Genomic DNA, 11,510 nt, shown 5'->3' with positions numbered 1-11,510 from the left:
TAGTGTGCATATTGGGACCACCAAATAGCATCATCTGTTTCACCAAGAAGATAAAAAAGCGTTCGGCTAAAAGGCGTTCTCAACTACCGTCCCAGTGAGATAATTGGTATCAGATGCACAAGATTCCTAATTGCTTACACAAAAAGAAAAAGATGTGAAAACGGGTAAATCTTTATTGTGTGCGGGGGATCGCTCAGGAACAAAAACTGGTCATTGCTATGGTACAACGTAAGCATGATGGGGAGAGGATCTACACAGAATTTTTAGGCTGAGACAAGGCATTAGCGTGTCAAAATACAATAGTGCCGTTTAGTACTACTCAGTAGCATGGTTGCTGGATTAATTGACTACCGGTGTTGTTGCCAAGCACCCCTTACATAACAACGTGCTATCAACGACCAAAAAAGATAATCAAAAGCATAGGATACCACAAAGACATATGGAAATTCAAACGACATTGGGCCATTGGACGACGTGTTGGTGTCCAGCATTGTGTTCAAACACCTTCTTTTTTTAGGCGAGCCACGCAAGGAAAAGTCAATTTTGTGCTTTTGGTACGTCTTCCGGCTAAGGCAACATAAAAATAGACAGCCAAGAAAACACCATTTTAGCTTTCATAACTTTCTTTCTCTCTCTTTCTTCTTTTCACTTTTTTTTGTATTATACATATATACCACCATGTTCATCCGTACAAGCTTCTTGAGCGCATTACTGCTGGGTTCGATATCTTTGGTGTCTGGACAACAGCAATGCAATGGTTACAGTGAATTTTGTTCCAAGCCGTACAACGAATTGACATACGTCTTGACGCATAACTCGTATGCTTATGCTGCCAATCCCGCGTCCACCCAAATGTGTGCCATCACCTCGCAGTTGGCAGATGGCGTACGAGCCCTAAAGTTATCTGCTGTCAAGGCCGAAAACTCATCTTCATCCATGAACCTATGTCACACCTCTTGTTCCATTCTTGATGCAGGACCAGCTACTGATACGTTATCAAAGATTGCATCATGGCTCAAAGACAATCCCGATGAAGTGCTCAGCATCTTTTGGAATATTCCCAACCATGACTTTCAAGCATCCGATTTCCAATCGCCCTATCAATCCAGTGGTTTGCTCGACTATGCACATGTTCAAGATGCCAACAACTATACATGGCCCACGCTTGGTGAAATGATTTCTTCAGGAAAGCGACTTGTCAATTATGTTGAATCGGGTGCTGATCAAGCGAGTGTCCCATGGTAAGTGTGTGGGATGGGTGGGGTATCTTTGATCATCAGCATGTATTAATTAAGCTTTTTTCTTTGTACTCTCTTGTAGGCTTCATCCTGAATTTAGCTACAATTTCCAAACACCCTACGAGAATTCAAATGCATCCGATTTCAGCTGTACCATTGATCGACCTTCTGATCCTAGCAACCCATCCGAAATGATGTATGGCATGAACCACTACTTGTATGGCAACTTGCCTATGGGTTCAAACACTATCCAGGTTCCTCAATCAGGCTCGGCCAACAAGACCAATTCGGAGGGATCATTGCTTGCCCAGGCCCAAGAATGTACTCAGACATTTGGCAGAGCGCCTAATTTCTTGATTGTCGACTTTTACAATCGAGGCCAGACCCTTCAAATCGCTGCTCAGCTTAACAATGTCACCTTCCAGAACACTACCGCCTTACAATGCGATGCACAAAACACTGCCAGTGATGATTCAACAGGTGCATCGGCCACTTTGGTGGCAGCACCTTTTGTCACTGCCTTGTTCTCTGTGGCCGTCGTCATGACCTTTTTGTAAATGTAAATACTCTACACTCTCCCCAACCCAATACAATCTCGCATACACAAACATCATCCACTATACTACTACCACCACCATTTCATTGTCTGCAACAACTCAATCTCCAAGAATAAAAAAGTGCCTCTTGTAGCAATATATAGACTACACGTGTAGTAGCCAAATGGGCTTTGTGTGACATTGTCAGTGATGAGAAAGGAGCATGACCCGCCAAAATACATGTGATATGTCTTGCTTTTGCTCATCTTGATATATCATGTCGTACCATGTTGCCAACAAGTAATACCCCTTATCCAATGAAATTTTGAAAAGTACATGTAGCATTCTTGTTCATGCAACCTGCGTCCCTCCTAATAATAGTTGAAGCCGAAAACAATCAAATGCAGCGGTATCGAAGATAAAGAAGCAAAGCGCTTTCATTCTTTCATATCACCAAGGTTGATAATGTCCGCAAATTCTTCCATTGATTCCATCATCACCATTATTGCACATCTCTTTTTCCCTTATTGTGCCTTGCTCTCGTGATTACATTGTTTGACATTGCCAAGACGTCATCTTTTGGTACGCATCAAGGAGAGCTGCTGTGATCCGCTGGTCCACAAATTTGTTCATTGTTTTTATGCATCCATGTAGTGAGTCGTTTCTGCACAAAGTGCTGGCATGTGCAATACCCATCGCATCTTCGTCTGCTTGTTCGCTGTGTATTTGCATACCTTAAAAGTAAATACGGCGTGAGAATTCTCAACCATCATCCTCAATACCTATGATCCTCTACTACTTTGTTAACATCGTTTCGTTCTCGTCATGAGGACGTCGAGTTAAGGCACCCCAAATCTTCATACTGGTGGTATTATTAGTCATCAAAGCCAGCAAGCACACCTTGGATCATACATCTGATAATAGGATTTGAGGATGTATGGAAGGGGTGTTCTCGAGATAAATGTCTTCAAATCACCCGAGGTTCTTATTTCGATCAAAGGTTGTTGCTAAGGTTTCGGTGGTCACCATGGCATGCATCATAGGTCGCAGTTTCCTAGCAACGTGCGCTTGACTTTAACCTTTTAACTTTATTTTTGAAACACATCCAGGATACAATAATTTAGAATGGAGTATTGTATAGTAAAAGGGAAAAGCGAGAGATATTATGACGTGAGATGATATGTATGTATGTATGTATGTACTGCATGTTGTAGAAGCTGCTACTGAGATATGTGTATGAGTTGGGCGGGATCCCAAAATGAAATAGCAGATTAGACTATAGAGCTTCATCTCCCCATCCACTTTCCTCCCTCTTTTGCGAAACATCCATCCATCCATCCTCACCTTTCGAGGCCGCATCTATCGCAAACTAAATCGATTCCAAGGTCGTTGTAGTCATGTCCGCCTTCTCTAATAACATTTTCGACCTCCTGAACGAGGATGGCGACATCCCTAAGCCTGTTGCTCCCCCCAAGGAGCAAAAGAAGGCTGAAGAGCCCAAGGCCGAGAAGCGCAACACCAAGGCCAATGGCGCTGGTAATTATCCTTTCTCCCACTCAACATTGCATACAAAGCCCTTTCTTTTCGGTCATACTTGCAGCAACAATCCACCATTGTCGAGAAATGCACTTGGAAACCCACCATTGTTTGCTCAGGGACCAAAATTGAAAGGGCTGCTTCATTCGACACATTCAACACACACACGACACCACACAACACTCCAATGCTAATTCGTTCCTTATGATATAGGTCCCCGTGAGAAGCGTCGTGGTGGTCGCCAAAACGGTCGTCCCCAACGTGGTCGTCAATTTGACCGCCACAGCGGTACCGGTATTGCGTGAGTATTTTTTTTATTCATGGCATCCAGCCTAGCCAGCAGCCATCATTGACAGACAAAATACGATAGTGATTCCGAAAAGAAGGAAAAGCAAGGTTGGGGTCATCCCGAGACTGCTGAGGCTGAAGCGTAAGTGGAAGGGGTGAGGGATGATTAGGATCAAAACAAAAAGAAGAGAATGGCTGATTGAATGTGTGTATAGTGCCAAGGACAGCTTGTCCCCCAAGGACCCTGCTGCTGAAGAAGCCGCTGCTGCTGAGGCTGCTGAAGCTGAGGAAAAGGTCAAGACTCTTGAGGAATACCTTGCCGAAAAGGCCAACAAGTCTTTGAAGGTTGCTCTTCCTGAAGCCCGTAAGGCTAACGAGGGCTCTGATGACAAGAAGTGGGAAAACGCTGTTGCCTTTGTCAAGGAGGATGAGCCTGAGTACTTTGCTACTAACAAGGTAAAAGAAAGGGATTGCAAAAAGGAAAAATCGAGTGACTAAGCGAAACAACAATAGGACTCCAAGCCCAAGAAGTCTGCCGAGAAGCCTCGCAAGGAGAAGGTTGTTGTTGAAATTGAGCAACGCTTCGTTGAAAAGCCCCGTGGTGGTTTCCGTGGTGAACGCCGTGGTGGTGATCGTCGTGGCCGTGGTAACGGTCGTCGTGGTGCCAAGAACAATGGCCCTGCTGTCAACATCCAAGATGCTGCTGCTTTCCCATCCCTTGGTGCTTCCGCTTAAACAACCCAATAACCTTCATGTGCTTGGAAATTTGAGAAAATCAAACGGCCATGGCTGGACATGTATCGCATTCAAAAAGAATAAACCAACTTTCATTCTTCACGATTCAAATAGACAATACAAATATACTACGCTCTGTCTCATTTGTTGTGTTGCCCGTTTATGTCGGAAAGACCTTGTCGCACAACTTCACATACCTCATAGTAGCAAATCACACACACACACACCGCCACATAATAGTAATAATAAACATTTTGATTTTACTCTTCTATATACAAGGTGTGCTTTTTAGATAAACAGGCTATATCTTCAAGAATGGATGATCCAATAACTCCTTTGCACTTGGTCTTTCCTCGTGATTTCTACAAACAATCCATGTTAGGAACATGCACTAATGATCTATTATGCATCACCACTTACAATTTGAATGTGCATTTTAAGAAATCCTTGGCTTCCTCGCTAATGTTCTCGGGAATATTCGGTGCTGTGTAGCTTCCAATCTATTACGATGTGTCAATGCCTATACCAGCTAAAACGACAAAGCATACATGTACCTTGAATATGGCTTGCATTTGTGAGAATTCGGGGAAAGGATGATCACCGGTGAACATTTCAACCACCATGCAGCCCAAAGACCATATATCGGCTTTGCGGGTATAATGCGTTTGTTTAACGACTTCTGGTGCCATCCTACATTATGCAACAAGGTAAGTAACATTGGCTCTCTTTGTTCCTTTGTTCTTTGATACATACCAGAATATTGAGCCTTGCAAACTAGGTCGATGTGCTGCCGATGAAACTTGCATAATGTCTACGCCTAATTGTAAGATACATGCCATCAACCTGAACAATTGATAATCGTTGCTAACCTTCTTCCACCTTTTTTGAGATACCAAAATCGCTGATCTTGACGCCTCCTTTATTATCAACTATAAAGAAAGAGACATGTGTTAATGCTTCCATTTGAATAAAAAAGCATGCCCTTCTTACCTAGTACATTGGCACCCTTGATATCTCTGTGTACAATGTCCTTGCCATGCAAGTAGTTCAAGCCCTTGAGAATTTGACGTACAAAGCTTTGGACGAGCGGTTCTTGGAAGGCACCATAGCTTGCGAGTAGACCAGCCACTGAACCACCTGGCACATATTCGAGGAAGATGCTAAAATGCGCCATATCCGTTTGAGAGCCTAACCAAATATCGATCAGCATTCCATGTACTACCCCAAAAGTATACACATACCCAGGTATTGTACAATATTTTCATGTTGTAATTCCTTCAACAGGGCAATCTCTCGCTGTAAAGCTTCCACCTACCCAATCATTAGCATGCCATCCTACACCTTGCATACGATTCCAAACATACCATTGAACGCTTTTGATTTTCCGTAGCAGAGTTCTCGACAGGCAATTCAACTTGTTTCACCGCCATCAGCTCTCCATTGAGTGGATTCAATCCAAGATAGACATCACCAAAAGTTCCTCTGCCAATAAGTGATCCCTTCATCCAAGCAAGAGGCGAGTCATCGGCTATGGATGTAAAGTGTCAATACACACATCGACCTTTCCCAAACTTGGTTGTATCCCTTACATATCATTGGTGCGTCACGCTCAGGTTCATTTGAGTCGGGAGTGTCTAAACCCAAGATTAGCTGCTGGTTGTAGCACAATGTCTTTTTCATTGTACCTGTTGTCTCAGTCACTGTTGTTGATTGTGTTACTGTACTCGAAGAGGGAGTTTCAGGTTCCTCAATGATGCTTGGTACATGGATGCTCTTGTGGTCATTCTCTTCTTCCTCTGCTGGTGGTGTTGCCGTTGTTGTTGTTGTGGCTGCTTCCTCTTCTTTGTCTTCGTCCTTTTCTTTATCCTCCATATCCTGGCTCATTGTCTCCAATGTTTGATTATCAGCTGTTTCCTCCTCTTCTTCTAAGAATTTGCCGAGATCGACACCCAAAACAGACACCAATTCGGGTAGTACACTGTTACGAAAAGCAGCTCGACTTTCTCTTCGTGCCATGGATGATGTTCTAGTCATGGACATACGCTTCGCATTGATACCAGCTGTTTCAAGCATTTCACGTTTGTGGTTGGGAAAGAAGGATGGGAGGTTGGATGAAATGACTTCGGATGGCGGACGTTCACCAAAGAAGCGGCGTACACGTGCTTGATTTTGAGGACGTCGGCTCGCTCGTGAACTAAGGCTGTCGGTGGATGAAGAGCCGGTGATGATGTCGAGGGTCATTTGTTTATCAGGCATCCATGGTTGAGGTGTCTCTGATATGCTGGGAGAATGAATGCTGAATGCACTTGTATTGTCGATATCGGATTGCATTGGGTTTCTGGGAAACTTCCAATTGGTGGTTCCTTTGCGCTTGAATTCTTCATGGGTGGGATACATGTGTCGTTTCCTTAAAATCAGTCGCTCTTTTTCAGGCCGGTCAGCTGATCGACAAATCTCAACAAGCTCATCATCCTTCAATGCACGTGCTACAAACATTCCTTTAGTATTAGTATCCTTCCTTCTCCTTCCAGATATACCAAACCCATTACCTTCTCCATTGGTACTTGATCCAACAAATATGCAATATCGATCTGCGTTGCATTCGTCGATACCAAACTTGTGTAACACCTTGGCCATGATAGCCTTTGCATCCGATGTATTGTGCACATTGACGATCCGAGTTTGGCCCTCTTCTCCAAATACTTTGACACATGTCTAAGCCAATTGCCATATCAATTCACCTTGTACAATCCTTCCATCCTCTTCTAAATCCATACCTGCTTGACTTTTTCCATTGACATGATGCCTTTCTCCAATGACTTGCGCTATAACAATAATATCAGAACCTTTCTTTGGATGTAGAATCTCCTTTTTCTTCCCCTGGTTGATAAAACACGCACCTACCTTCTGAATAGTTTTTGGGCTGGGTGGCATGGGTGGTACATCTTGACCAGAACGAGAAGACTTTTTCGAATCGGATCGACCCAGGAAGCGTGAGAATGAATTGGATCGATTGAGCAAACTTTTCCCTTCAGATGACTTTGATGACTTTTCAGAATGTGGGCTGGTGACATTGAATCCTTCGTGCTTCCCATGTCCATCAATATGATATAGTGAAGAGCCAGCTGTCAATGTTTGTGCTGTTGCTATGGATGTGCTGGATTGATTATGCATGCGGTAATCGGCTCGTTGGTCGCCATGGGCAATCTAAGGAGTGAAAGAGAGAGAGAGAGAGATCAATAAGCCTTGTCCCTATATCCTCAATTCCCAATTAAAACTTACTCTTGCCCTTGCTGCATTTGCAACAGCAGCATAACACTCTTGTCGTAGAGATCGTACAGCCACCAATAGCTTCACTCGTTCACCCACTGTTCTGATATCCATAGCCTTCAACGCTTCATTGTCAAGGTCGAGTAATACAGCACCCGTGATATTGTTTTCTATATCGTCAATTCATACCATAAGCTATCTTGCTATCATTCTATCGTCTGTTTTGAACCACATACCAATAAACTTGTTTCTATGGCGGCCATGGTTGAGATGCGATAACCATTCTGCAACTTTGGCTTCAGACCAACTGTGCACCTCTTCTAATGTGTATCCTTTATGACGTGCGTGATCAACGTGTGTTGGAGTGGTGGGTGATGCGCTCTGATACAAATGCATGGCTGAAGGAGATGGCGGTTGCTGACCCACATTGTTCGCCATGGTGAGTGAAGGAGAGAAGAAACAAGTCGTAAAGGAAGCCGCAGACGCGGTTATCTGACTTTTGCCTTTCAAATAAGAAGTGGGTGTGTGTAGCCAATGTTCCAATCCCCGCAAATATTACTATCCACTGTGCCTTATTGCTATTACAATTCATCGATCCATGCTTGTCAACAATGCATTGTATTTCTCCATAAAGATGTTGATCCAGAAGCAGCAGCAGCAGCAATCGTAATTGACCTTGTGATTCCACGTTTTGATGCTTGTGTCGCGCACACCACATGATCAACCTCGTTGCCTCTACCCTTGAATCCTCCTGGAAACCATGATCCATTATTGCTATCAGATTTAGGACTAGATGGATCCAATACTAGAGGTTATCAATGCTTCAACTTGCGACGATAATAAAGAAACCATTGTCTTTGCATGTAGCTACAATGAGCCCCAAATTGGATAACACTTTTACGCTGTACCAAAACGAGACATTCGTGTACATCCAACACTCTCATAATGATATGGCAAAGGATCATCCTCTCGTTTAATTTGTTTGATACATACTAGGGAGCTTATGATGCCTATCTACTATGATGGCAAATGACTTGATGTGTTCAATCCCACTCATAAGAAGGCATTGTTCGAGGATGCTTGTGTGTAATTGTACGTCTCAGAAAGGAAAGGTCGATGGCACCTTGATCGATAAGCATACAAACCACAAGCTTCAAAAAGTTTGGGTCATGATAAAATAGAGCTAGAAACGAAGGTTCGGCAAGTATGGTATATGCACGGCTTTTATTCAGAATATGAAAAACACCACAAAACTTGTGCTTAATCATAGTGGAGCTGATGGTTGGATACTCTAGGCAATTCCTCCTTGCTGGCAGCTGCAAATGGTTGATCTCTAAAGTGTATCATGAGTGCCTTGTTTTTGTCACATGATGTAGTGTGGATGACTTACGCGTTCAATCTCGAGGTGATATCTTGCAAATCCAACTTTAGATAATCTGAAATGAATTCACCAATCTCAATGTTTTCATGGCTACCACGAAGTGCCTTGGTGCCCTTGCCATAAGCATAAAGATTGACATCCACAGCTGTGTGACCATGCGTAGTCCACTACGAGGACGTGTTAGATATTATTTTTCAACAACACCCCCTAGAGATTAGATAACTTACGCCAATCAAAGCACGACGGCTAACCATATCAGAAAGCCTGTTTTCAAGATCGGTGATATCCTTTCCACTGTCCTTCCAAGAAACCAAAGATTGGATTTCATCCTCGGTAGCATCATCAATACCCAAGCCGTTGACGATAATTTCTTGACGAAGATAGCTGAGAGCATCGATTTCCTTTTGTTGTGCAGCATCCCACGCACGAGCCAACGCTTCAGAAGAATTACGCACCCTGCTGATCACCTCGGGGTTCCTTTAAACTTATTGTTAGTTCATCATAGCCATCGAGAAAGAAGTAAAACGAAGTACCATTTGTATTCAGGGTATTCTTCAGTGACCTGACGACCCACAGTGAGACCACCAGTCTCATGATCACTTGTGGAGATGACGACAGTGCCCTTGTGTTCCTTGGCGAATTGCAATACTGTTTCAGCTGTCTGATGATATTCGTAGATTTCATAAAAGTGGGCTGCAGGGTCATTCCTATATACATGTTAGAACATGAAGCACCTTTTCCCCCTCCACCACCACCATCATCACGTACGTGTGAGCAGCCATATCAATACGGCTTCCTTCAATCATGAGGAAAAAGTTCTTGCCGGTCTTTTGTGATTGCTCATCCAAAATAGCCAAAGCCTTTTCGACCATTTCCTTGAGAGAGGGTTGTTCGGCGGGGTTGCGATCAATCTCATAATCCATGTGCTGCATATGAAACGTTAACTTTATATGCTCGAGATGATAGATGGGGTATAAAGGGGGGAGGATAACCACTTGCCTGAGGAGAGAAGATAGCCATCAATGGGAGATCAACAGAGGATTGGATTTCATCAAACTCTTGACGTGTGCGCTTCACAGACCATCCAAACTTTTCTTGAGCCTCGGTAAAAAGATCACGATCATCCGCTCTGCAGCTATCTTGAGTGGTGTTGCTTAAAAACTCACATGAGCCACCACCAAACATCAAATCCACGGTGCGGCCCAATGGGTTGTTTCCGATTTGTTGCTCAGCAATAGTATTCTCATCATCGCGCCAATCAACATGAGCCGAAAAGGAAGCAGGTGTTGCATGAGTAATACGGGAAGTGACCACCAAAGCTGTAAGCATATCATGATGCACCTTGGCCGATTCAAGCACAGTACCGCATGGCACCTTTTCGGGATCCACTAATGATGACATACCCTTATCAATCACCTGTGACATTATAGGTCCTCCCTCCCTCTCCTGCAACTTGTTTTACCTCCGATAGCGCCGTTGTAACTCTTGAGCCCGCATGCGAAAGCTATCAAACAATACCAACACGCCCGCTATTAGTATATACATCGGAAGGAGTCATCCGTAGATGTTTGTTTACATACCTGTGGCACCTGCTGCGCTATCAGTCACCAAGCTAGAAGAGCTTTGTGTTCGGCTATGGCCAACGTGTACATGATCCAATGGTAAACGTGCTTCCTTGGGTTCCAATCCTTCTCTCCATGCATGATATTGACGTGCATATGTCTCGGATGCAGGTCCAAAACCATCACTGATCATCATGATAACATTGCGCTTGTGGTGTTCTATTGCATCATGTCAACATCATTGCTCATCCTTGGTATGATATAGCTTCATCCACTCACTCTTTTTATGCTTTGAAATACCAACCAATGCTGATAAAGCAGTGGTTCCCAAGATAACGAGTAAAGCCAAACCAAGGAAACGACGCAGCTTCTATAGAGAAGAGTCAATATGACAACGAATAAAGAGGCAGCCGTGGAGAAACTTACAGCATTGCGACGTGTAGTTTGGAATTCCTTTTCGGAATTGGGTTCTGAAGGAATTGCAGTGTAAGAATGTTTGCTTGGAACAGGCATTGTCCCTTTGGCGTCAAAAAGAAAGGAGAAAGAGAAAGCAAAAGAAACGAAGAAAAAGGTGCAGGAACGTTGGCTAGGATTTTCCCACTTATCGTTTGGTTGCCAAGTGCAACAATGATAGCCCTATTCTCAGCTGACGTCTGTACCCAATGGGCGTGCGGAGAACGTGCCATGCAAGGTAAATGCTGGTTGTCATGTGCACTCATACGCCATACCAAGTTAAGGTTTCCAACAAGTGATGGATCATCTGCACACAATCATCATTCCTCATCTCTTTACTTTCAGCATGACTTTTCTGATAAAATACATTCATTGCGTATGTGTATGCATGTGTGTGATAGATAGCAAGGCACCAGGGATTCGCTCATGCGAGCATTAAAAAGTTACAATGATGAGGGATATAATAAACTAGGGAAATCAACAAAGGAGATAGGGTAAAAAGCGAACACAT

General features: G+C 43.6%; 4 protein-coding genes across 4 annotated transcripts; 2 read left to right on the top strand and 2 right to left on the bottom strand.

Moving 5' to 3' along the window:
• Nucleotides 1–678: 678 nt before the first annotated feature.
• Nucleotides 679–1,795, top strand: O0I10_011284 (uncharacterized protein; the record flags this gene model as incomplete). Its single annotated transcript, XM_058491254.1, has 2 exons — nucleotides 679–1,241; nucleotides 1,321–1,795. 2 exons carry the CDS (start codon nucleotides 679–681, stop codon nucleotides 1,793–1,795), a joined length of 1,038 nt encoding a protein of 345 aa, XP_058337978.1.
• Nucleotides 1,796–3,171: 1,376 nt separating this feature from the next.
• On the top strand, nucleotides 3,172–4,333 carry O0I10_011283 (uncharacterized protein; the record flags this gene model as incomplete). Its single annotated transcript, XM_058491253.1, has 5 exons — nucleotides 3,172–3,310; nucleotides 3,524–3,611; nucleotides 3,681–3,740; nucleotides 3,814–4,054; nucleotides 4,112–4,333. 5 exons carry the CDS (start codon nucleotides 3,172–3,174, stop codon nucleotides 4,331–4,333), a joined length of 750 nt encoding a protein of 249 aa, XP_058337977.1.
• Nucleotides 4,334–4,634: 301 nt separating this feature from the next.
• On the bottom strand, nucleotides 4,635–8,041 carry O0I10_011282 (uncharacterized protein; the record flags this gene model as incomplete). Its single annotated transcript, XM_058491252.1, has 14 exons — nucleotides 4,635–4,695; nucleotides 4,754–4,833; nucleotides 4,888–5,023; nucleotides 5,087–5,144; nucleotides 5,203–5,262; nucleotides 5,324–5,521; nucleotides 5,575–5,644; nucleotides 5,698–5,861; nucleotides 5,923–6,819; nucleotides 6,883–7,048; nucleotides 7,111–7,158; nucleotides 7,238–7,540; nucleotides 7,616–7,773; nucleotides 7,840–8,041. The coding sequence occupies 14 exons, from the start codon at nucleotides 8,039–8,041 to the stop codon at nucleotides 4,635–4,637; spliced, it is 2,601 nt and encodes an 866-aa protein (XP_058337976.1).
• An 822-nt stretch (nucleotides 8,042–8,863) lies between these two features.
• On the bottom strand, nucleotides 8,864–11,059 carry O0I10_011281 (uncharacterized protein; the record flags this gene model as incomplete). Its single annotated transcript, XM_058491251.1, has 10 exons — nucleotides 8,864–8,936; nucleotides 8,994–9,151; nucleotides 9,212–9,461; nucleotides 9,518–9,691; nucleotides 9,753–9,910; nucleotides 9,984–10,372; nucleotides 10,447–10,488; nucleotides 10,565–10,765; nucleotides 10,826–10,916; nucleotides 10,973–11,059. 10 exons carry the CDS (start codon nucleotides 11,057–11,059, stop codon nucleotides 8,864–8,866), a joined length of 1,623 nt encoding a protein of 540 aa, XP_058337975.1.
• Nucleotides 11,060–11,510: the final 451 nt, after the last annotated feature.

Source organism: Lichtheimia ornata, assembly GCF_029851405.1.
Source record: "Lichtheimia ornata isolate CBS 291.66 chromosome Unknown scaffold00086, whole genome shotgun sequence".
Taxonomy (NCBI): Eukaryota; Fungi; Mucoromycota; class Mucoromycetes; order Mucorales; family Lichtheimiaceae; genus Lichtheimia; species Lichtheimia ornata.
This window is presented reverse-complemented; position numbering and strand designations above follow the sequence as displayed.